The 24,214-nt window shown below is 61.5% G+C and overlaps 2 protein-coding genes and 1 long non-coding RNA gene across 12 annotated transcripts; 1 reads left to right on the top strand and 2 right to left on the bottom strand.

The window, feature by feature from the left end:
- Window positions 1-2,780: 2,780 nt before the first annotated feature.
- On the bottom strand, window positions 2,781-5,434 carry TIGD5 (tigger transposable element derived 5). The gene has a single exon (XM_032760652.2). The coding sequence runs from the start codon at window positions 5,188-5,190 to the stop codon at window positions 3,259-3,261; it is 1,932 nt and encodes a 643-aa protein (XP_032616543.1). The 5' UTR covers window positions 5,191-5,434; the 3' UTR covers window positions 2,781-3,258.
- Window positions 5,435-5,577: 143 nt separating this feature from the next.
- Window positions 5,578-23,368, top strand: EEF1D (eukaryotic translation elongation factor 1 delta). 8 transcript variants are annotated; one of them, XM_032760637.2, is made up of 9 exons: window positions 10,267-10,413; window positions 12,967-14,057; window positions 16,215-16,338; window positions 16,785-16,856; window positions 21,743-21,842; window positions 21,916-22,016; window positions 22,362-22,583; window positions 22,882-23,076; window positions 23,258-23,368. In XM_032760637.2, the coding sequence occupies exons 2-9, from the start codon at window positions 12,967-12,969 to the stop codon at window positions 23,294-23,296; spliced, it is 1,944 nt and encodes a 647-aa protein (XP_032616528.1). In that variant the 5' UTR covers window positions 10,267-10,413; the 3' UTR covers window positions 23,297-23,368. The 8 variants fall into 8 exon arrangements, with proteins under 8 accessions (XP_032616532.1, XP_032616541.1, XP_032616531.1 ...); XM_032760641.2 differs by lacking the exons at window positions 10,267-10,413; window positions 12,967-14,057 and adding an exon at window positions 5,578-5,732 and having other exon boundaries at window positions 16,218-16,338; XM_032760640.2 differs by lacking the exons at window positions 10,267-10,413; window positions 12,967-14,057 and adding an exon at window positions 5,582-5,732.
- LOC131384174 (uncharacterized) lies at window positions 6,861-10,826 on the bottom strand. Of its 3 annotated transcripts, none has more exons than XR_009214748.1 (4): window positions 10,504-10,826; window positions 10,027-10,395; window positions 9,033-9,859; window positions 6,861-7,372 (listed from the first exon to the last, which is right to left on the bottom strand). It is a non-coding gene; the product is annotated as an uncharacterized LOC131384174 (long non-coding RNA). The 3 variants fall into 3 exon arrangements; XR_009214749.1 differs by having other exon boundaries at window positions 9,033-9,856; XR_009214747.1 differs by having other exon boundaries at window positions 9,033-10,395.
- Window positions 23,369-24,214: the final 846 nt, after the last annotated feature.

Raw genomic sequence — 24,214 nt, 5'->3', positions numbered from 1 at the left:
GGGGCTGCTCCCCATGGGTGTCTCAACTAGGTAGCTAAGGGGTTGGGGTCTGTGCAGGACCACCCCCCAGTCTGGGGGTGCTCCCCTTCCTTTCCTACCACATTGTGATGTTTCATCCTCAGCTCAGTGGACATCCAGGGGGTCCCCCAAGCCTGCAGGTCCCTGGGCCAAGGCAGTGGCCTCATCCCTCTGAAAACGCGGGTCGGGTGGTTTCAACAAAACCTGCACTCATCTTTCCCTCCTCAGCACCTTCCCTTCTCCAGCACCCCCCAAGCCCAAGAACTCTGACAATGATGCGGACACAGGGGTCACCAACTGAAGTGCAGTGAACAGGAGCTGGGGCCTCTTGGCGGCCATCTGAGCTGAGGACAGCTGGCTGCACCTCAGAGGCCACAGGCACCCCTGCCCACCCCTGTGCCTGCAGGGAATGTGCAGAATCTGCCAGAGCAAGACGCCAGGCCCTGCAGGCAGCCATGGCTGTTAGAGGAAGCAGATGCAGCCTCACCCCGGCCTGCGTCTGTCACCACAGCCAGGGCCTGGCAGGCAACGGCACCCGCGCAGCTTTGGGAAAGAACACTTAGCCTCCCAAAGGGTTCCACCACCTCCGGGGTCCACTACAGCCACCAACCCTGGGGTCTTTCCATCACTTCAGACACTGAGCAGAACCCAGAGAGGGTTAGTGAGCTGCAGGTAGGGCTGGGACGGGGCCCCAGGTTCCAGCCCAGGGTCTCAGGGATCCATGGCTGGCACTGCCCACAGGGCCAGCATGGGCAGAGCAGCCTTCTCAACAGCAGGGCCCAGCGGCCAAGCCTCTGTCGTACAGCACCGTGTGCCAGCACACCCCATGCTAGGGAGAAGATGCTTTTTAAGCCCTCTTTAGGGGGTATTCCCCGTCTAGTAAATGCCAGCAGGCAGACCCACTCTTGACAGGCTCCTAATGTCCCCACCAGCTTGCACCTGCCTTTTTTTTTTTTTTTTTTTTTTTGAGACAGAGTCTCGCTCTGTCGCGCAGGCTGGAGTGCAGTGGTGTGATCTCAGCTCACTGCAATCTCTGCCTTCTGGCTTCAGGCATTTCTTATGCCTCAGCCTCCTGAGTAGCTGGGGTTACAGGCACCTGCCACCACGCCCAGCTAATTTTTGTATTTTTAGTAGAGACGGGGTTTTCACCATGTTGGCCAGGCTGGTCTGGAACTCCCGACCTCAGGTGATCCACCCGCCTCAGCCTCCCGAAGTGCTGGGATGACAGGTGTGAGCCACCGTGCCCGGCCTCTTTTTTCTTACAGCAAAAATTAGTGCTGCCTTGCTTATAGAAAGTGACCATCCAGGGACTGGGGGACAGGCCACAGCCACCCTGATGAGAGGAGTGGGCCTGCCAGCACCAATGCCAGGCTCCTGGGACCCCGGCCAACAAAAGGGCTGAGATGGGAAGAAAGGCTGGAGATGAAAGCCTCACCAAAGACGCAGCGGCAATGAGTAGCTGGGCTGAAGGGCAGCGCCAGGGGTGCCCAGACCGTGGACAAGGCCCGGCTGTGCAGCCCTCACTGGCACCGCGGCCACGAAGTCAGCTCTTCCTCAGAGCCCTGGAGGCGGGCCTCGCAGAGCAGAGGTGGTTTCCCTGCCTTGGGGCCTGGGCCCCTGGGAAGGTGCTGGCCCAAATTTCTCAGGCTTTCTGCAGCCCATCCCCAGCAGTTCAGGCCGGAGGCTCTTCCTGCAGGTGGTGGTGGCCTGATGGGCTCAGCAGGTGTGCCTGGAGCTGCTGCCCTGAGCTCTGCTCAGGGAGTCTTTCTTCTTCCCACATTTTCCACACCCTCCCTGAGCGCTCAGATTTTGAGATATAGATATATACATATGTATGTATATACTTCTTCACTTGGGGGCAGTTCCAGGGAACTGTTTGTTCCTGGACCTGTATAAAAGTCACTTTTGGGGGACACTCCCTCCAGCTGCCCCACTGCCAAGCTGGTGCACAGCCCTTCCCTTCCCTGTGCAGGCCTCCAGCCTACCCCTGCACTCCACAACTCCGGGTTTTCAAGGTTCCCTCTGCCAGGAGGACACTGGGGGCAGGTGGGGATGAGGGGCCACCACCTGGAGGCAAGCAGGCCAGCTCCCTGCCCCTCACACCAGCTCGGGCAGCATCTCTGCAAAGGCAGTTCCCACCCTACCCGGGAAGGCATGGGCATCCCCGGCCCAGTCCAACCAGAAGGACTCTAGGTCTAGACCTGGCCAGAGCAGAACAGAACCAGCGTTGGACAAGCCCTGGGGCCCTTTCCTCCTTTCAAACTAGGCCTCCCAGGAGCAGCTTGTCAGCCACATCCTTGGCAGTCCCAGGAGAGGCAGAAAAGTCTGAGGGCGGGGAGAAGAGCCCACAGAGGGTGGCACTGCATATTGCCCCGAGGGCTGTCAGTGCCAGGGCCTGCTTCCAGGTAAGTCAGGTGGCTCCGGGCCCTGGGACTGGACAAAATGGTCTGTGGCTGATGAAGCAGGGGAAACTCTCCTGCCACTGGCCAAGTCACCAGGGCCCAAATCCAGGCAGCTGCCAATCCCAAGGAATAAGAGATCTGTTCAGACCAGTTTTCTTAGGGAAAACTAAAAATCCAAGGAAACGGAACTCTACACCTCCCTGCTGCACCCAGAACCTAAGGAAGCCCCAAATACTGGGCTCCACCCCTCCCCACTCCACAGTGATGCTCCAGTACCTGGGGCCTCTGACCTCCAGAGAAACCGCAGGGCGGCCCAAGACCAGCCCACCCGGCACCTGTTCTCACCGCCCCTCTGAAGAGTATCTTTAAAAACAGATTTAATGTGTTAAAAAAAATAGAACCAAGTGGTGTGCTTTGCCACTGAGATGATTGCGCTGTGGCTCCAGGGCCACATAGCACCAGGGCTCGGTAGCAGACAGGAGTGTCGGCCCTCGTCCAGTGCGTGTGACTGGTGCAGGGGCAGAGGCCCGACCCCACGGGGGATAGAAAGGGAACACAGCCACCTGTTCGAACAGGCGCTGTGCCTTGTATGCCCCGCATATGTGCCTGCCCTGAGAGGAGCATGGGCCGGGCCTCTCTTCCAGCTGTGCCCCCAGGGTGCCAGTGAGGCAGGGCGACCTCTCACCAACAGAGCTCCTCCAAGCCATGCTGGATTTGGATTCCTGGAAGCCCCTGTACCCATGGGGTGGGCCACCCCAGGGGGAGGGGAGGAGAGATGGGAGACTGTGTGTCCCCTCCCTCCAAGTGCAGCAGGAGAAAGGTCACTGGGCTGGCCTGGTCACACACCGTCATAGGGGCCTGCTGGGGTATGCCCGATGCCCCCCAGCCTCCGGGCCATGCTGATGAGTGAGCGCAACTGCACCAGCCTCAGTGGCCCCACCTCTCTGGGGTCCTGGCTCTCCAGCCACCGCAGAGCTGTCTCTAGCCCCCGCACGGCCTCCCCGGCAGTCGGCACCGAGGCCCCTCCATACTCGGTGGCCTCCTCCTCCTCCTCTCCGCCCCCAATGGCAGAGGGCAGGCTGGCTGGGGCCGGAGGGGCTGCAGGGGGCAGGGCTGGGCCCACCTCCTCCCTGCAGCCCTCGGGCGGACCCCCATCATCGTCCAGGTGTAGCCACTCCGCAACCTCCTCGGGAGCCAGGCACTTGTAGGCCAGAGCTGCCAGGTGAGTGAGGTCGCTGAGCACCCTGCTGTGCTCGGCGGCTTCCTCGGCCTGGGCCGGCTGCCCAGCATTGTCCTCGCCCGGCCGGGGCTCGAAGGCGGCCCGCAGGCCCAGCAGCCAGCAGCGCTCAATGCTGCCCGCCTGCACCAGGTCCCAGGAGAGGCCGGCCAGGTAGAGCATGTCCTTGAGCATGAAGCTGCGCATGAAGTCCAGCGGGGAGCCGCTGGCGCAGGACACAGCCAGCCGCAGCAGCTCGCGCTTGTACAGCTGCTTGAAGGCGGCCACCACGCCCTGCTCCAGCGGTGCGGGGATGTGTGCCCGGCTGCTGCCTTTGGACAGGAACAGCACCCGCACAGCGCCATCCGGCGTCTGCAGCTCCTCCGGGGGGCCGAGGGGCTCCGGCCTGCACCGCACGGGGGCATCCTCGCTGTCCTCCAGGGCGGGCATACTGGCAGCTGGGCTTGGGCAGGGCGGGTGGGCCACCAGCAGCACGGCCTTCTGCTGCAGGCAGCTTCGGCGCAGATAGCGTTTGACGCCTGGGACAAATTCCTCAAAGAACCAGCCCCGCAGCAGCGGGCGGCTGAGCCAGGCGTCGGGGCTGTAGCGGTAGGAGGCCGGGAACTTGTCCTGGTTGTGGTGGCGCAGGCTGGGCGGGTCCGGCAGCCGCCCGATGACCAGCGGCTTCAGCTTGTGGCTGCCGGTCAGGTTGGCGGCCAGCAGCACCGTTACGCGGTCGCCCCGCCAGCGCCGGCCACAACCCCCCGCCCCGGGGTCCCCTGCGCCCGGGGGCGCAGCCTGCTCCGGAAGCAGCTTCCAGTAGAGGCCGGTGACGTTGGCGTTGTAGATCTGCTCATCGCCGTAGCCGCCCTCGGCGGGGGGCGGCGGGGCCGGGGCGCGGTCGGGCAGGGGGCCGCCGCCGGAGGGCAGCGCGGGCTCCTCCTTGACGGGCGGGCCGGGCGCGGGGCCCGGGGCTGGGGGCCCGGCCTCGCCGTAGAAGCGCTGGCTGGAGATGCCGTGGCGCTTCTGCCAACGCCAGAACCAGCCGTGGCTGGCTTTGAAGGTGCACTCGGGCCCGTAGATCTGGCGCGCGAAGGCCTCGGCCTGCGCCTGGATGAGCGGGCCAGACAGCGGCACCCCGTGCTGGCGCAGCGCCAGGAACCAGGCGTAGACGGCGCGGTCGATCTCCTCCTCGTTGGCCAGCCGCATCTTCTTGCGCTGAGTGCCCACCTCACCGCCCAGCTGCTCCAGGAACCAGCGCAGCTTGGGCTCGTCCTTGAGCCAGCCGCGCAGCGTCCCGCCGGGCACGCCGAAGTCGCGGCACACACTGGCCTGCCGCTCGCCGCCCTTGACGCGCTCGATGGCCTGCAGCTTGTCCTTGATGGAGTAGGCCTTGCGGAAGGCCATCTTCACGGCCACGCGGGGCCGCGGCCCGGGCGCGGGGGGCGGCGGCCGTGCAGGGGGCACGGGGGCTGGGGCAGGCGCGGGGGGCCCGGGCAGGGGATGGCGGCCGCGGCGCGGGACTGGGCCGGCCGGGGGGCCCGCGGGGTACATGGCGGCGGCGGGGGCACCGGGGCCGCGGGAGCCACACGCCCAGCCGCTCGGGGCGGGGCACTCGGGGGCGGGGCCGCGCGGGTCCCTCCCCTTTGTCCCGCAGCTTGGCGGGCGCACGCGCGCTGACCCAGCCTGGCCCGGCCCCGCCCCGCGCCTGCGCGCTGGCCGCCTCGTGCGTCACTCGGCGCGTGCCAGCCGCCGGCCCCGCCCCACCGGCGACACCACTGGCAGCGAAGCGCAGGGGGGCGCGCGCGCTGCCGCCCGTTCCCAGCACTTGTGCAGACTCCTCCGGGGAAGAGCGGCCTCCGCGGTCATCTCCAATGGAATTCTGCCTTTGAAGTGTCGGGGCACGGTGCGTCGAGGGCCCTGGCGGCCAGGCGGAGCGTGTGCAGGGGTCGCCTCCCCCCCGGGCCCCTGGCCCGTGGCTCTTGGTAGAGCCCAGTGCTTCATTTCCCGTGCGCGGCCGGGGCGGCCCTCCCTTTCATCAGTCTTCCCGCGTCCGCCAATTCCTCCTCCTTGGTCGCCGCGTCCTTAGCTGGCGTGTGAGTACCGCGGCCCCCGCCGGAAGGAGTCGGGCGCGACAGAGACGCCCGAGGGGCCGGGAGGGCGGGCGGCCCGGGCTGCGCCAGAAGCTCGCGCCGTTAGGGACTGAAGCGCAAGTGCGCCAGCGCGGGCTTAGGGGCCGTGGGCCAAGTGCGGCTCTTGGGGCCAGCGCAGAGGGGCGGGGCGACCGAGGCCACGTGGCCGGCCTGGAGGGCGTGCGCGGGCCGGGGGCGCCGGGAGCACTGGCTCTTGGCGCATTCCGGTCGTGGAAGCCCTTCGGCCAGGGTGCTGGGGCCTAAGGTCTGTGTTTGCCGCCGTCTCCGTGGGAGACCAAACATCTGCCCCAGCTGTTGCTCTGGCCTGCAGAGCTTCGTCCACCACGTGTTTATTACGCACCAGTTACTGCACGCATCAGCTGAGCACGGAGGGGATAGGCACGGACGCAACACTCTTGGAACTTAGACGCTAGTGAGCACGGAAAGGAATAAGCCTGTACTGTGACTGGGTCAAAATTTGTGTCTTTTGATTTGGATAGGGTGGTCGGGCAGTCTCTGAAGGGGGCGGTGATGCTGTTGTTAAGAAGTAGTACTTTCAGAGGCTTTAAGTGGAAGGAAGAAGGCAAAGGGGGCGGAGTGGGTTGGGGACCTGATGAGACGTCAGGATTGGTTTCCAGAATGAAGGACCGCCTGGCAGCAAAAGAAGTGTGTAGCTAAACTTGGGGTCGTCCCTGCCTGACAGGGCGGGGTGCTTCTTAAGTTGACACTGCCTGTGGCTCACCTCCCAGGGAGGCAGGCCAGGCCATCTCACCTGAGCAGCTTCCTTCTACAGCTCCGACCACCCGTCATCTTGACCCCATGAGCCTTAAGCAGCTGGCTCGCAGGCAGTTGGTTACTTCCGGAGCCCGTGTGTTTGCCCAGCCCTGTTCTGGGGGTGGGGGGATGCAGCCGAGGTGCTAGGCAGGTGTGGAAGGAGCCCTCGAGTGTCCTCTGAGGAAGTGGAAGCTCACCTTCGCCTGCTTACCACATGCCTCAGGCCCAGCCAGGCTCCTAGACCTGCCTCTGTAGAGGCTTTCTGGGCACAGTGCCAATCCTGTGAGACAGCAGGATCTCCCCTGGGCTGCTGCAGGGTTCACACGCAGTCAGTGCTGGCAGAGTGAGCGCCCAGCTGGCAGAGCCCCCGCTGCCTCCCGCCCCGTCTGGAGGACTAGGCCCTCTGGGCTTTGCTCCCGGGTTGCTGGGTGAGGCTGCAAGGTTTAGCACAGGTGGGCACACGTGCTTGATGATGGACAGAGTACCTGGGCTGTGCCGTGCACTGATGTCAGCCTTCTGGGGGCTGAGGACAGGAAATGTGGCATTGAGGATTTGTGGGTCATCATCCTGTGCCGGTGTTTTAAGGTGACATCAGTGTGTTGGAAGCTGGTGGCAGTGAGTTATGCTAAGTGCTGGTGTAGGAGCCTGCCACAGGTCTCCAGCTCTCCCGCCTCGCTGACAGCCAAGGGTGCCGTGTGAGGTGTGGCGTGGGTATTGTCAGGGGTTCCAGAAAGCCTGTGCAGTGCTGGAGTCACCCAGGAGGCACGGGGGCTGCGCCGGGCAGGCAGGTTGGCCAGAGCCCCTCAAGCAGGGATGGACATGGAGCTGACCTGCAGTGGCATTTAAGAAAAGACGTGGTTGGGGCGGGGCTTGGCCTGGGGCAGGGTGGCTTGGGTAGCTACACTGAGTGCTCTGAGGTATGCAGGACAGGCTGGCGTTTCCCAGCGGGGCTGGAATATCCAGGGGTCAGACAGGAAAGTGGCTGAGTGGGAATGTGGAGCTTTTTTCTCTTAAAAAGACCAAAGGCAGCCGGGCGCGGTGGCTCATGCCAGTGATCCCAGCACTTTGGGAGGCCGAGGCGGGCAGATCACGAGGTCAGATCGAGACCATCCTGGCCAACATGGTGAAACCCCGTCTCTACTAAAAATACAAAAATTAAGCCAGCCGCATGGCTCACACCTGTAATCCCAGCACTGTGGGAGGCCAAGGCAGGCAGATCACCTGAAGTCAGGAGTTCGAGACCAGCCTGGCAAACATGGTGAAACCCCATCTCTACTAAAAATATGAAAAAAAAATTAGCCAGGTGTGGTGGCAGATGCCTGTAATCCCAGCTACTTGGGAAGCTGAGGCGGGAGAATCGCTTGAACCCAGGAGGCGGAAGTTGCAGTGAGCTGAGATCGTACCACTGCACTCCAGCCTGGGCGACAGAGTGAAACTCCATCTCAAAAAAAAAACCAAAAATTAGCTGGCCGTCGTTGCGCGTGCCTGTAGTCCCAGCTACTTGGGAGGCTGAGGCAGGAGAATCGCTTGAACCGGGGAGTTGGAGGTTGCAGTGAGCCAAGATTGCGCCACTGCACTCCAGCCTGGTGACAGAGCGAGACTCCATCTTAAAAAAAAAAAGACCAAAGGCCTCACTCCAGGCAGGAAGACATTGATCTGTCCTGTGCGCTGCTCTGCCGTGCGGTGGTTCTGCCTAAAGACCCGCTTCCTCGGGCTCCAGCCTCATTTTAAGGGCTAGTCGTCGCGCCCTCTGGGCACTGAAGATGCTGAAAGTTCTATCAGGCAGTGCCAGGCCACAGACTCAGGCCAGCCAGGTGGCCGGAGAGGGGTGCTGCTGGGAGGGGTGGGCATACACAGGCTGAGCCGGTGGCTGACCCCATCCCCTGCCCACCTCCCTGACTTCTCTCTGTGGAGGGTGGACAATCTGGGAGCCTGTGTGTGTGTGCGACTGTGATGGGATGGCGTGGAGGGCAGGGCCTGGGAGCCAGCTCCTCCCAGAAGGCTTCCGTTTGCCCAGGTGTGTGGAGCCCTCCAGGCCGTGCAGCACCTTGGTGGCCACAGCCCTCCCGGATGTCCTCACCTTCCTCAGGGCCCCGCTCTCCTGACCTGGAGTCTTCCGGGTAGGAGTCTTCGCCGGGGCTGCTCCCAGGACAGGGACAGGGGAGGCTGTGAGGGCCATGCCGCTGCAGTGGGTCTTGCTGGGTGCCACCTGTGTCACAGGCCCTGTTAGCTGGGTGGAGCCTTCCTGAGCCAGGACCCCCCGGCACTGTCAGACTCTGGGCAGCTGCCAGAGGCTCAGGTGCTCGGCAGACACTGTCTGCCCCTCAGGGAAGAGCGTCGGTGGTGAGCCTGGCCTGCTTCCAGGAGCAGAGTAGGGACACTTGGGCCATTTCCCCCTGGGGCCTGGCTCTGGCAGCCGGCTGTCTCCCTGTGTTCTCTTTAGAAAGCTCCTCCTGAGCTTGGATAAATTGCAGGGGCGAAGGGGCTGACCGTTTGTAGGGATGCAGTTGAAAAAGATGTCGCGTCCTGCTCCGGGCCCTCCTGCTGGAGAGGGGAGGGGCTTGGGTGTGCCTGTCGCCGGCGCAAGCGTTGAAGCTCAGACTTGATCTGTTTAAGGAGAGACGGTGCGCCCGGTCCGGCAGGTCCTCCCGTGCTTGGGAACGCGGGAAGCGGGAAGTGAGGAGGTGGGCTCAGAAGTATGGGGGGCTGTGCTGGCTGTCCTGGGAGGCTGTCTGCCCGCTGTTAGTGGCCGGCTCCCCAGGTGACGGGCCTGGCCTCCAGGTCTCCAGCATGGCTCACTGTGGTGTCTCCTGAGGGCTTCCTCTCTGCGGGGAAGCCCACCCAAGACCCCTTTTACTGGTCCCATGGGGCAGCTGCCTCCGTAGCATCCTCGTCTCCACCAGACCCCTGCAGGGTGCCCAGTTCCTCCTTGCAGGGTGCTCCCTGCTGCAGTGTGGGGTGCACAGAGGTGGGCAGGGCCCTGGGGCCAGAGCTCCCGTTGGTGAAGGAAGACAGATCCCAGCCAGGGCTCTCGGGTTGATCAGCAGTAGGAGATGGCCCCTCCTGCCCAGTCCCACCCAGGACACGGGCTGGTGACTGGGCTTTCAGCTGTGCCCAGCTGCCCTTCCCAGAGCTTACAGGGTTTATGAGGTGGCTCTTGTGAGATTAGGGGCAGGACACCTAGTGTCTCCAGCTGAGGAGTGAACAGGGTGAAGGTCCTGTCTTTGTGTGCACACTGTGGGAGAGTGAGTCTGGGAGGCCTTTGCGGCTTGTGCTGGGGCCCTTGGGTGCCAGCCCTGTCTTGACGGTGGCTCCTGCTGAGAGAGAGGCCCTGTACCAACGTGGGCCCTGGGCTGCCTCCCCCTTGAGGGTCCTTGTCATCTTCCGGGCCTCCTTCAGCAGACCGGACACAGGGGCAGTGCAGGGGAGGGGCTTGGGGGAGCTCCTTGGCAGCTCCAGGGGATGCTCGTGGGCGTTGGCTTACCTTGTCTCAGGCTGCCTTGCTCCGGTGACGACAGGTGGGTGGATTTGGGAAAGGCTGGCTCAGGTGTGGTCCCTGCTTGTCCCGCAGGGCCTGCCTAGGCTCCAGCTAACAGTAATCCCAAGAGCTCCCCTTTCAGGGGATGACGCAGTGATGCCGCCTCGAGCGTGTGGACTCAGCTGCCACCTGCGATTGTGGTGGTGGCGGGTCTGTCTGGCGCTCAGCTTCCGTGTCCACCAGTGTCACCTCCACACCACCTCGCCAAGCAGCTTCTGGAAAGGCCCCGGCCGGCGTGGGCTGACCTGCTGCTGTGTCTGACCCGGTTAGTCTTTCTGGCTGCCTCTAACCTTGCTGCTTTTCCTTCATGCTGTCCTAGGAGGCCAAAGCAAAGTAAGTACCCGCCTGTCCTCGTGCCCCATTCCCCTTCATTTGACCGGGGAACCCCCAGCCATCACTGCACCCGAGGGAACCCAACACCACCTGTGCATGGCCCAGTCTGCCCAGAGGGGCTGCAGTTTCCCATCTGTAAAGTGGAGGAATTGGGTTTTCTGGATGGGGCAGCAGCAGGTGGGCACCCTGTGTGGCCGTGAGCAGGGTCCTGGCCTGGGCTGGCAGGTCAGCACCTGACATGCGGCTCCCTGCAGGGAAGTGGCGGCAGTGCCAGGTTTCGGTAGGAGCCTTGAAGTGGCTTCCCCTCCCTGAGCGGCAGCATCTGCCCGGAGCCCCCAAGAACATAGTCTGAGGCCACTTTGGCCAATGAAGTCTGGTAGGGCATTGACACTGGGGGCCAGCTTAGTGGCACTGCTGATGGGACCTGCACGGCTCCATGGGAGCAGAGAGACTGGCGGGGATACCACCACACGATGTCACAATGCCCTGTCTCCTGGGCTCTTGCTCCCACCCCACCCCCAACCCGCAACCCCTGCCTCTGCCCATCAGCCTGGCCTTGGTAAGTGCTGCCCCAGCCTGGGGAAGGAATGAGCAGGGGAGCCTAGGGAGCTTCTTCATGGGCCCTGTGGCCTCCTGGCCCCGGTTCCTCGTTGGTGCCGTTAGAATTTGTTGCTGGGACTGAGGGATTCTGGCCACATGCCCGCGAAGAACTCCATGTTCCACTTAGAGGCTTCAGAGTGCAGTGCGGGGGGCCTTCCCAAAAGTCCTCCCTGCCTGGGTGGAGCGCAGACAGCTCAGCACCCACCGGGGGCGTTGGAGCCAGCCTTGGTTTTGTTGGGTAAGGATGTTAGAAGAGGGGCGTAGACCCATAGCCACTGGTGTGAAGGGTCTGCTCTTGACCGAAGGCTGCCTTCCTCCGGGTGCAGACCAGGCAGGTGGTCCCAGTCACAGCCACGTGCCGTGGGGCCACCGTGTCTGCCCTCAGGCTCCACTAGACACACCTGCGGAGGCAGCAGAATAGCAGAAAGCAGCAGTGAGGGGCAGCTGCACAGCCCCCTCTTGAGGGTCCTCCTAGGTGTTGGTTAGGCCCAGGCGTTTCTGCTTTTGGGGAGCAGAGCCTGAAGTTGGGCATGGCTGGGGAGGAAGCTATCGCAGGCCGAGCGCGTGCTGGGGCGCTGACCTGCATCCCAAGAGCAGATTTGCCCCTGGCCTTCTGGGCCTGTCCTTTCTGTGACACCCACCGGACACCTGGGAGCAGAGTGTGCCCCCAGCAGGATCCCACATGGCTGCTGCAGCACTGGGGCAGCAGATGACTGAGGTCGCCCAGAGCTTGAGGGAACACCTCATCCAGGGAGGAGGCTGAGGCTCCCAGGCCACGGTAGCAAGTGGGGAGTGGAGCCTCACAACCTGCCTCCCACCAAGATGGTCCCTCTTAACATCACACAGAACCAAAACCTTAGAGGGGGCCCTGATATCCTGGGACTGGGAGATCCCCATGATTCCCCTTTAGCTTGGATGGACCCAAAGGTATGAACTGCAGTTGGGAGGCGGGGGCAGCTGATAGAGAGCCCGGAGCTGTCTCAGTGCTCCAGGGGCTTGGCCCCTCCTTTCTACACACTGTTCACCAGCCTCCTCCCTGGCGTCTCCTATTGATGTGACCCTCATGAGTGGGCACTCCACACTCTGCCCAGCCACCTGGCCCCCTCCTGGGGAGGACAGTCAGGCCCACAGGAAGCTCCCTCTTTTTTTTTCCCTCCCTCTGTTGTCCAGGCTGGAGTGCAGTGGTGCCATCTCACTTCACTGCAAGCTCTGCCTCCCAGCTTCACGCCATTCTCCTGCCTCAGCCTCCTGAGTAGCTGGGACTACAGGTGCCTGCCACCAGGCCTGGCTAATTTTTTTTGTATTTTTAGTAGAGACAGGGTTTCAGCGTGTTAGCCAGGATGTTCTCAGTCTCCAGACCCTGTGATCCGCCTGCCTCGGCCTCCCAAAGTGTTGGGATTACAGGTGTGAGCCACCGCGCCCGGCCGAGGCTCCCTCTTTTGTAAGAACTTTGAGGGTGCTCTGGGTGTGGCAGTGGTGTGGCCAGGACAGCCACAGAGACCGTTCTGTAGAGTGGGAACACCAGCCACCACGGTGGGGAGGCCAGGCCTGGCCTGTGCAAAAATGCAGGGAAAGCTAGTTAGCCAGTTAAAGCTTATATCAGATAAATGACGAAAAATTTTTAGTATAAGTATGTCTCAGATACTTCACGGGCCTTACATTCACTAAAAAAATTATGTATTGTTCATGTATTGGGCGGCACTTGGTCTCCCAAAGTGCTGAGATTACAGGCATGAGCCGCTGCGCCCGGCCTGTTTTCTCTTTACAACTAAACATCCCCCACATGGGCTTGACCTTGAAGTCCTTGAATGTCATCTCATGGAAGCCCCACTGGGGAGCATCCGCAGCCCCTGCACGGGGAGGGCAGCCACGGGGAGGGCGGGCACGGGGCTGCGGCCACCCGCTGTGTTGCAACTCTGCCCTCTGCTTGCTTTTTATCGCTGTGTCCGGAAGATGAGGAGCGGGAAGGCCTCCTGCACCCTGGAGACCGTGTGGGAAGACAAGCACAAGTATGAGGAGGCCGAGCGGCGCTTCTACGAGCACGAGGCCACGCAGGCGGCCGCCTCCGCCCAGCAGCTGCCAGCTGAGGGGCCAGCCGTGAATGGGCCCGGCCAGGACGACCCTGAGGACGCTGATGAGGCAGAGGCCCCTGACGGCAGCAGCAGGAGTGATCCCAGGAAGAGCCAGGACAGCAGGAAGCCCCTTCAGAAAAAGAGGAAGCGCTCCCCCAAGAGCGGGCTGGGCCCCGCGGACCTGGCCCTCCTGGGCCTCTCGGCCGAACGCGTGTGGCTGGACAAGTCACTTTTCGACCAGGCAGAGAGCTCCTACCACCAGAAGCTGGCAGATGTGGCTGCCCAGGCAGCCCGGCCTCCTGCCTTGGCCCCTTGGGGTCTCTGCACCCACGGAAGCCAGGTGGCCTGCCACCACGTGACCTGGGGGATCTGGGTCAACAAGTCCTCCTTCGACCAGGCTGAGCGGGCCTTCGTGGAGTGGTCTCAGGCCCTGTTGCTGGCCCCCGAGGGCAGCCGCAGGCAGGGGACTCCCAACACAGGCCAGCAGGTGGCCGTCCCCGACCTGGCCCACCAGCCCAGCCCACCGGTCAATGGCCAGCCCCCGCTGGGCAGCCTGCAGGCACTGGTTCGGGAGGTGTGGCTGGAGAAGCCCCGGTATGATGCAGCCGAGAGGGGCTTCTACGAGGCCCTGTTTGACGGCCATCCCCCAGGGAAGGTGCGCCTGCAAGAGCGAGCCAGCCTGGCCGAGGGTGCCCGGCGGGGCCGCAGAGACCGGCGGGGCCGCAACGTCTTAGGGAACAAGCGGGCCGGGCCGCGGCGGGCCGATGGGGAGGCCGCCTCTGCCTTGCCCTACTGTTACTTCCTGCAGAAGGATGCAGAGGCCCCCTGGCTCAGCAAGCCTGCCTACGACAGCGCCGAGTGCCGCCACCACACTGCCGAGGCCCTGCGCGTGGCCTGGTGCCTCGAAGCTGCCTCCCTGTCTCACCGACCCGGTCCTCGGTCTGGCCCGTCCGTGTCCAGCCTGAGACCCAAGTAGGAGAAACGTGCTGGGTGGGCACCCAGCCTGGGCTGTGGGCACAGGGACAGACGTCCCAGGCTGGGGCTCCTCCAGCTTCCTCCCCTGCCCACCTGGGGTGGGGGCTCCCTGAGACCCGTGGGCCCAGCAGAGTTGAATGCAGGAGCAGGCTGAGTAAAGGTGGTGCTGCGCTTGTGGGTTCCAGGGACACTGCTTGGGGTTACAAAGTTCCGGGCTGTCTGGATGGGGGCAGGGAAGGGCTCAGCACAGGGCAGAATCTCTGCCTTGCCCAGGGTCCCTCTTTGGCTGGGAAGCTCCCTGAATCCCCTGTGGCTGTCACATGCCAGGGCTGAGAAGACAAGGCTACCCATAGGGGCGGGAAGCATTGAAGCTGGTTTCTGGCCTTGGCGCTCCCCTGCGATGAGATGTGGGAGCCAGTGTGTCCCTGCCTGCCCATCCTGTGCACCCCCAGCTTTCCTTGTCACCTGAAACCACCTCTGAGGGAAGGTGGTGGCGTCTCAGATGCATGGGCATGTGGCTGGTCAGGTGGCCTCCATCCCAGGGTGCCTGGTCTGTGCGACCTCCCTCTGGGTGCTGGGGGCTTGCTCCAGGGTGCAGGTGCAACCCCAGCAGCGGTCTCTGGGGCCAGGCAGGTGGGTGGGCGATTGGGCTTGGAAGGGAATACAGAGGGCATGGAAGTGGCGAGGCTGGCCTGTTGGCGAGGGCGTCCTGGTGGTGGGGCGGGCTGAGTCAGGGAAGGACCCTGAAGATCCCAAGCAGCTGCCTAGGCCCTCAAGGAAGTGGTGCCAACCTTGGACCCCCAGGGGTCTGGATTTCCCGGTTGACAAGATAACCTGAGGGTGGGACCCCATAAGGGAATGCTACCTCCTGCCCTTCCACCTGCCCTGGTGTTCACGGTGGCCTGGTCCCTCCTTGCCAAGAGAGTGTCCTGGGTCAGGGACACGGAGGAGGCTCACAGACTCCAGCCCTTTGTTACCGAGAGGACACTTGACAAGGTCCAGCGATGGTCCGGAGTCCACCCAGAGACTGGCGGCAGAGCAGGGTGGGGACGGCTCTGTGGTACTTGGACAGTAGGAGTGTGTTGGCCAGTCCAGGGTTGGGGGCAGCAAACTCCATAAAGAACCAGAGGGTCTGGGCCCCGGCCACAGAGTCATCTGCCCAGCTGCTCTGCTGCTGGCCGGTGGGAGCGGCAATAGGTGGGGCTTTGTGCCAGTAAAACCACAGGCTGGACTTGCCTGCGGGCCATGGTCCTGTCTAGGGCAGCAGTTCTCAACCTTCCTGCTCTCAGGACCCCAGAGAGCTTTCATTGTATCTATTGATTTTTACCACATTAGCGATTAAAACTGAGAAATGGGCCGGGCACGGTGGCTCACGCCTGTAATCCCAGCACTTTGGGAGGCCGAGGCGGGTGGATCACCTGAGGTCAGGAGTTCAAGACCAGCCTGGCCAGCATGGTGAAACCTTGTCTACTAAAAATACAAAAAATTAGCCGGGCACAGTGGTCGCCCTGGTAGTCCCAGTTACTCGGGAGGCTGAGGCAGGAAAATCGCTTGAACCCAGGAGGCGGAGGTTGTGGTGAGCCAAGATTGCGCCACTGATTCCAGCCTGGGCAACAAGAGTGAGACTCCGTCTCAAAAAAAAAAAAAAAAAAAAAAATCGGAAATGCTAAGTGTACTTATTTGTTGAAGAAAAAACTTCTTACGTGTTACTAACATCTTTTTTTTTTTATGAGAAATACTTTTCCCATAACCAAAAAATTCAGTGAGCAGATGGCCTTGCTTGAGGTTTTTGCAAATCTCTGGGGTGACTAGCTTAGTGGGAGGCAGCTGGGCCCTTGTACCTGCCTCCGCACTCCAGCTGTTTGACATCAACCCAGCTTCGTGTGAGTGAAAGGGAAGGGCCTTGGGACCCCCAGAGGTTCTTGGACCACACTTTGAGAATGAAGACAGGCCTGGGGATGCCATGTGGGGTGAGGGCTTACGGGCTTGGTGTCGCTTTGTGGAGAACCGCTGGTGTCTGAAGCGGGTGTCAGCCCCACCGCCCCCTGGTGCTTCTGGGCTGTTCTGATGAGGGTCTCTGTGGGGAAGGCTGAGGCCAGGGCTGTCACGGCCCCACTTCCCAGCCATGCTGACTTTGCCACTTTCCCCTCCCAGCAGAAAAATGGCTACAAACTTCCTAGCACACGAGAAGATCTGGTTCGACAAGTTCAAATATGACGACGCAGAAAGGAGATTCTATGAGCAGATGAACGGGCCTGTGGCAGGTGCCTCCCGCCAGGTGAGAGCTGCACGTGGGGCAGCTGGGCGGCTCTGCTGCCCGACAGGAGTGGCCGGGGCACACAAGGAGGGTTCAGCCAGGCCAGGAGGGCAGAGGCACCCTGGCCCAGTGGCTCTGCTGTGGGTGCTGGGAGTGGGGTCTTGGGGCAGGTGGCCTTGGCCGGGCCCCCGGGCTGGGTCTGCTCAGGGCCCTCCTGCCGGCGCCTGTGCACATGGTGTGGGGACAGGCCTGGCACTCCTTCCCCGCAGACATGGGCGCCTGCCTTTGCCTGTCGTCACGGCCTCAGGCACCTCCCGCCTTTCTGGCCCGCTGAGCTCTCGTTCTCTGCGGTACTTTCTTGCTATCTCTATGTGAGGGTTCATGGGGTTTTTTGGTTTGTTTTTTAATTAAATTCTTTTTTAATAATAATAAAAAAAAAAGACTGGTTCTTTCTGCACTGTCTGCAGGAGAACGGCGCCAGCGTGATCCTCCGTGACATTGCGAGAGCCAGAGAGAACATCCAGAAATCCCTGGCTGGAGTGAGTACCCGCGGCCCACGGACCCGCGGGCTCCTGCTCGGCCAAGTAGCATGTCTGATTTTTCCTGATGCTGCTGGTTGTTTTGGTTTCACAGCAGAGTCAGGGCAGAGTGCACAGTGCTGCGCTCCTTGGGACGTGTGGCTCTGTGGCCTCCAGGCCCGGACTGCCATGGACAGTGTTCTTATTCTCGCGTCCCTTTGTGCTTAACTCGTCTGCCGGCTGGTGGTCACACTGGCCGTTCCTGCGGGGCCGGCTGGGAGCTGAGTGGTGCCATTCACAGGGCGCGCTGTGGGCACCTCCCATGAGGGCCTGTGCCTCCCTGCTTGCTCCCCGTGGCAGGACTGTGTGTCTGCCGGGCCTTCCTGCATTCCCTCTTAGATTTTGCCTCACTGGGGAGAGAGAAGTGGTGGTTCTGCAAGGAGCAAGGCGTTCAGAGCCTAGAGCTGGCACCATCTTGAGTTGGAGACCCAGAGAGGAGCCCTGTATCCCTGCTTGGCCTCCAGGCCCCGGGCGGAGATCAGGAGTTGGAGGCAGTAGCTGCCGCCTGACAGGCTGGCTGGGGAAGGGGTGTCCCCGAGGAGTTGGGACTGCGTTCTCCCCGGGACGGGGTGCTGTCCTGGCCCCAAGAACGGGGTCAGTGTTTCTGTGGCTGCTGCTATGGCTTTCCACAGCTTCACGCTGGAAACAGTATATCTGTATCATGCCGGGTTAGGCCAGAAGTCTGAAACGTGTCTCACGAAGTTGACCCGTGTGGGCAAGGTCGCCATCCTTCCGAAGGCTCAGGACGCGTCTGTTCCTTTGCCTCTCCCAGATTCTGGTGGGTGCCCATGTTGCTTGTTTCGAGGTGCCCAGCAGGCAGCCTCATCCCCGCCCTGCCTCCACTTCTATCTCACGCCTCTCTCCGAGCCTCCTGCCTTCCTCTGTCACTTACATGGTTCTTGTGCTTGCTTTGGGCCCGCCACGATCCCAGGTCCAGGATGTTCCCTACCTCAAAATCCTGAATTTAATCGTATTTGCTGATTCTTCTTTTTGCCATATAAGGTAGTGGATTTGCAGGCTCTGGGGGTTGGGACGTGGGCGTTGGAGATTCTCATTATCTCATTTGTGAGGTGCATTACTCCCCACCAACATCTGCAGAAGCCTGAGTCCCCCACAATGTCCCCCCAAAGTCCAGAATCCCATCCAGTCAGGCATGGGGGATTGTGTGGTCCATCCTGAGGCAAAATTCCTCTCTATCCGTGGACCAGTGAAACTGGAAAACAAGGCATCTGCTCCCAAAATACAATCGTGGGACAGGCATTCCCTTTCAAAACGGGAAAAAGAAGAAGGAAACAGGGCGTCACTAGTCCCAGGCAGTTTCACAGTCCAGCGTGGTGGGTCATGTGAGGTTTGAAGGGAGCCCTCCTGTGTGGCCCATGGTCCCCGCCGCTGTCATTTTTTAACATCCCTATTCCTACCAACAGCATGTTCGTGGCCGTTTAGGTTTAGGTTGTTCTAGAAGATGATGTGTTTTCTCTGCCCTGCTCCTCACCTCCTCTGAGTCTTCACCGAGGGGCTTGGCACCTGAATTCTGCCAACAGTGTGCTCAAAACAGGCTAGGGTTTTTCTTTTGGCGGGGGTGGGTGGGTTGTGGACAGAGTCTTGCTCTGTCGCCCAGGCTGGAGTACAGTGGCATGATCCTGGCTCACTGCAACCTCCGCCTCTGGAGTTCAAGCGATTCTCCTGCGTCAGCCTTCCAAGTAGCTGAGACTACAGGTGCCTGTCACCAAGCCCAGCTGATTTTTTTTTTTTTTTTTTTTTAGTAGAGGCGGGGTTTCGCCATGTTGGCCAGGCTAGTTCTGATCTTATGATCCGCCCACCTCAGCCTCCCAAAGTGCTGGGATTACAGGCGTGAGCCACCGTGCCCAGCCCGGTCTAGGGTTTTTCTGTCATGCTCCTCAAAATTCTTCCCGCCTCACCACTGCGCAACGCCAAAGCCATCTCCACGTTGTTAGGCATCCCAGCAGCACCCCACTTCCTGGGCCAAGATCTGTGTTGGTTTCCACTTGATGTTGCAGTAACACTGCCACACTTCCGAGGCTTAAAACAGCACCAGTTCCTCACCTTACAGTTCCGGAGGCCAGAAGTCTGAGATCATGTTATGGGGCAAAATCAAGCCTGTGGTCCTTCTGGTGTCTCTGCGGGGAGAATCCGCTTCCTTGTCTCTTCCGGCTGCTGGAAGCTGCTCACAGTCCTTGGCCTAAGGCTCCTAGGCAGCTGTCTCATCACTCAGCCTCCCTCTCCCCTCCCTCGTTCCTGCTGCCTCGTGTGGGCCCTTGTGATGACAGTGGGCCCACCTGGGTGATCCAGCATCCTCTCCTTGAGATCCGTTTAACTTAATCTTATCATATCTGCAGAACCCCTTTTGCCCTGGGAGACTATATTTACAGGCTCTGCGGACTTGTATGTGGGTATCTTTGCAGGGGCCATTATTCTGTCTGCCACAGCCACAGCCAGCTAGGGGTGTGCTGGCTCCCAGACCATAAGCTGGGCATCCCTGGGTGGGTGGGCCCAGGAAGGGCTGCCACTCCTGTCTGCCAGGTGGGTGCTCCTTCGTGCCTTGCATTCTGCCCAGGCACCTGACCAAGTCCAAGCTAGGCAGACATGAGATTAAGGGAGCACAGATTTTTGCACCCGAGTCAGGCATATTGCGCTCCAGTGCCCAGAAGGCAGCGGTCAGGGGCTTGGCCCTGGGGCTGCAGGAACTCTTCAGCCCTGGCTGTGTGGGGTCAACCCTAAGGTCATGGTCTCTGGGACAGGCAGGTGGTCGCACTGTTAGGGCTTAGGGACTGGTTTGCTGCTATAACAAAGGTCCATAGACTGGGTGACTTAAACCACATGTATTTTCTCACAGCTCTGGAGGCTGGAAGTCCATGATCGAGGTGGCAGCAGGGCTGGTTTTTCCTGAGGCCTCTCAGCATGTGGACGGTCTTCTCGGTGTCTTCACACGGTCATCCCTCTGAGTGTGTGTGTGTCCTGATGTCTTCTTATTGGACACCAGTCAGATTGGATTAGCCCCCTGCCCCTCAGTGACAGTTACCTCTGTAAAGGCCCTGTCTCCAAATCAGGTCACATTCTAAGATACTGGGGAATAAGACTCCAGCATGTGGATTTGGAAGGACATTATTCAGCCCATGGCAGGGGCCCAGTCTCATCTTGGATTTGGGGTGGGAGTGCTCAGCAGACACTGGGGTTTCAGAACTGCAGGGTTTCTGGGAACGTGGTGCTGGCACAGGGTTACAGGCATGGGTCTGGCTCTGAAGTATTTGCCTTTGGCATCCCTCCAGTCCCTGAGGGGCTCTCTGAGGCCTGCTGTGACTGCACTGGGTGACCTGAGCCTGCCCCGTTGAAGCTGTGCTCAGGGACTCTGATGCCTGGCATCCCTAGTCCCCCCTGAATTCAGCATCAAAGGAGGGGCTCTCCCTGTGGCCTGAGTGCTGTGGGCTCTGGCCTAGTGGCCCGCAGAGCCAGGCAGTGGTGAAACGGCCCCCACTGCTCATCATGCAGCCCGGGGCCAGTGGTGACTTAGTGCCTCTTCCCGAGGGGACCTTTTTCGTGTCCTTGGGCCTGCTGTGTGGGGTGCATGAGGCCTCAGGTGCCCTGGCCCTGCCACTCACAGATTCTGGCCTCCTCGGGACCCAGCCCCACTCCCTCAGGAGGTCTGCTATGATTCTCCACGCCCCCTGACATCCCACAGCCTGGCCCTCCTGTGCTCCAGCTTCTGCCCCAGAGCTTGTCAGAGTTTCTGCCGGTGCCTCCCGCACCCTCACCACCATTCACGCGCCTCTGCCAGCCTGGCCTTTCCCTGCCCATTTCCTCCAGGCCTCGCTGCCAGGTGGGCCTCGTGGGTCAGTCTTGGCTCGGCCTTGCCCATGATCTGCGGGATTTAGCTCCCACACACTCCAGATACATAAACAAGCATTCCCCACAGCATGGTCCCAAGGACGGTGGCAGGAGGGCCCCAGGGCTGGGGCTGCACGTTGGGCAAAGGCCTGAGTATGTCCGCACCTGCTGCAAGGGGCAGCTTTGCCTGCCCAGCTACTCCAGGCCCCTCCCCACAGAGAGGGAGCCCCGGGGAGCTGCCGAGATGGGGTTGACTGAGCTCCATGCAGCCAGGTGCACCCTGTCCTTAGAGCCATCCTGTTGGTGGGTGGGCAGGCTAAATGGCCCATGTGTGCAGGTAGGTGCCTAAGGACTGGCTAGTGTCAAGGGCCAGGAGGCTGGGAGCCTGTCTGGGCCCCCGGGCATCAATCAGTCTCAGCTATAGCAGAGTATGAGGTGGGCTTGGGACCGTGGATCACCTAGAGACTGGCTTGCTGAGTGAGATGGCAGGCGTGAGGCCCAGGAAGACAAATCTCTGGGTGGCTGCTGTCCACACGGGTGGGCTCCTTCCTTCTTCCCCCACTGGGCCCTCAGCTGCTCCCGCCTCCCATTTCCAGTGCTGCCTGGTCCCCTGAGGCCTGTCCCAGGTTGTCCGTAGGACTGTGAGTCCTTCACCACCTCCCACCCAGCCTCTGAGCCTGGCTGCTCAGCAGGATCCCGCCAGGCAGCAGCAGCCATGGCCCAGCTCCCCACAGCCTCCGTGTCTGGGGCACCAGGAGCCTCCTGTCCTGGACTTCGCCTGGCTGAGAATTTCACTGTGGTCTGTGGTGGCCACCATCTCTGAGGTCATAAGTGTGAGCTGGCATCAGCAGGGGGCACCTCCTGCTCTCCCAAGCTGTAGTTTTCCTTCTGTGAGTTCCCGCAGTCCTGAGCGTGGCAGGGGGACCCAGTGGAGCTGACTGGAGCCTCTGAGGGACCCTAGGAGCAGGCTGGGCACTGAGCCCTCTCCTCCTCCTGCCTTGCAGAGCTCAGGCCCCGGGGCCTCCAGCGGCCCCAGCGGAGACCACAGCGAGCTCGTCGTCCGGATCGCCAGTCTGGAAGTGGAGAATCAGAGCCTGCGTGGCGGTGAGCCCCGGGCCAGTGGGTTGGGGCTGTCCCTGGCCCCTGCCATCTAACCGTGCTCCCCTTGCCCCCGCAGTGGTACAGGAGCTGCAGCAGGCCATCTCCAAGCTGGAGGCCCGGCTGAACGTGCTGGAGAAGAGCTCGCCTGGCCACCGGGCCACAGCCCCGCAGACCCAGGTGAATGCTCTCCCCACGCCTGACACTGCAGGGGACCACGTGGCCCTGCTGGCTTCCATGTCTCCCTGTGGGCTGGCCCCAGCAGCAGTGATGAGCTGGCAGCCAGGATACTGGAGTCCTCAGGTCCCCAGGAAGGTTTACAGTTAGGCCTGCGCTAATCCCCTGGGCAGGTGGAGGCAGTTTTTGTCTTTCCTGGGGCCCTGCATGTGGGGAACCACAGCTGGGGTACACAAGGGGCTGCCCTTCCTCCGGCCAAGGGAGGAAGGAGGGCCAGGAGGTGGCCAGGCAGCTCTGGGCCCTGGTTGGGGCGTCTCAGCTTTCCTCCTGTCCCTTCCCCTGTGGCAGCACGTGTCTCCCATGCGCCAAGTGGAGCCCCCAGCCAAGAAGCCAGCCACACCAGCAGAGGATGACGAGGATGATGACATTGACCTGTTTGGCAGCGACAATGAGGAGGAGGACAAGGAGGCGGCACAGCTGCGGGAGGAGCGGCTACGGCAGTACGCGGAGAAGAAGGCCAAGAAGCCTGCGCTAGTGGCCAAGTCCTCTATCCTGCTGGATGTCAAGCCTGTGAGTGGGTGGGGTGGGGCTTCAGGGGGCCAGGCACTGCCCTGGTGCCTGCCCAGCCGGCTCAGCCTGTGACCCTCCCCTTGCCCTCTGGGTTCTGGGGAGATTTTAAAGCCAAGTTTAGAAGTCTCGGGATAAACACAAACTTGGAGACAGGAAGGTGTGAATTTGGATTGTTTTCTGAGGGCCCTTTAAGGAAACAATTGTGGACACACAGTGGTTGAGGGTAAGGGGGCATGCAGGTACTTCCTGGGTGTTCTGAGGATGGCTGACCCCAGCTTTTCCTCCCCTTTTCCCACAGTGGGACGATGAGACGGACATGGCCCAGCTGGAGGCCTGTGTGCGCTCTATCCAGCTGGACGGGCTGGTCTGGGGGGCCTCCAAGCTGGTGCCCGTGGGCTACGGTATCCGGAAGCTACAGATTCAGTGTGTAGTGGAGGACGACAAGGTGGGGACAGACTTGCTGGAGGAGGAGATCACCAAGTTTGAGGAGCACGTGAGTGAGCCAGCCGGGGAGAGGAGGGGAGAGGAGACTGGGGGCCCTGGCCCATGCCCTGCATTCCATCCCACGGCAGTGGGGAGCGAGTCCCAGAGTGAACCCCATCTCAGAGGAGGCTCCTGGCTCCGAGTGGGCTGTAGGGGAACGGCCCTGACCATCACCCTCCGCCTCTCCTCAGGTGCAGAGTGTTGATATCGCAGCTTTCAACAAGATCTGAAGCCTGAGTGTGTGTATGTGCGCACGGGCACATGTGCGTGAGGCCCTGCCACGATTAAAGACTGAGACCGGCCCTCTGGCTCCGTCCTGGTCATTTCCTGCTCGTACCTGGCCTGTCTCCCTCCCTGTCTCAGCCCCATCTCTGCCCTGCTGCTCCCACACAGTCATCTGGGCTGCTGCCACCCTCTGGCCATGTGACCTTGCCCCCAGCAGACCTCTACCTGTCCCTCCATCCCCTGGCCACTCCCTCCCAAAGCTCTGGCCCTCCCTCTTCTCCTTTCCATTGCAAAATCAAGTCCAGTTCAGGGGGTTTAAAAAGCCAGAAACAAACTGTTAGCTCACTATCTGGAGAGGCCACCACCCCACCACTCTGCCGCCTGTTGGCACTGTCCCCATGGGAGCAAGCGTGCAAGCCTGGAGTTGTCCAGGAAAGAGGTCCCAGTGGCACCCAGCCCTGCTGCCATGCCCTTTGTCATGTGCCTTCCCGGCCCTGCCCTCACCTCATTCATTCCTGGAATCCCTGCCCCCTTGCTCCAGGGACTGTGCCCCTCCCATGATGATGTGGGGTGGCCAGAGGGTGGCTGCCTGGGTTCTGTGGAGCTGTGCCTCAGCATCTTGACAGCCGCATGTGGTCAGCATGCGTGGCCACGCTCCCTCCCCTAGACCACCTGTGTCTGCATTGGGGTGAAAGAGGATGGGGTGTAATTACTTGATTGCTTCTGGTCAGACTCTGTCCTCCGGGCCCCAAGCCACAGGGGAATGGATTCTCCCTGGGTAGTGGCCCCTGACTTTGCCCTCAAAGCTTTAGAAAGTTTCCTGTGGGGCTTGGAGTGCAGGACCCCATAACACCCACCACTGAGGGACACTGGGCCTTCATAGCCACAGAAGGTCTTTTGGTGCCAGCCGACAGTGGGCATGT

This window comes from Hylobates moloch, unplaced genomic scaffold (genome assembly GCF_009828535.3).
Source record: "Hylobates moloch isolate HMO894 unplaced genomic scaffold, HMol_V3 SCAFFOLD_9, whole genome shotgun sequence".
Lineage (NCBI taxonomy): Eukaryota > Metazoa > Chordata > Mammalia > Primates > Hylobatidae > Hylobates > Hylobates moloch.
This window is presented reverse-complemented; position numbering and strand designations above follow the sequence as displayed.

Coding starts and splice junctions, on each gene's coding strand:
- TIGD5 (XM_032760652.2), bottom strand. CDS start 5,190: ATGTACCCCGCGGGCCCCCCGGCCGGCCCAGTCCCGCGCCGCGGCCGC.
- EEF1D (XM_032760637.2), top strand. CDS start 12,967: ATGAGGAGCGGGAAGGCCTCCTGCACCCTGGAGACCGTGTGGGAAGAC. Junction 16,339..16,784: donor TGGCAGGTGCCTCCCGCCAG/GTGAGAGCTGCA, acceptor CACTGTCTGCAG/GAGAACGGCGCCAGCGTGAT. Junction 22,017..22,361: donor CCACAGCCCCGCAGACCCAG/GTGAATGCTCTC, acceptor CCCCTGTGGCAG/CACGTGTCTCCCATGCGCCA.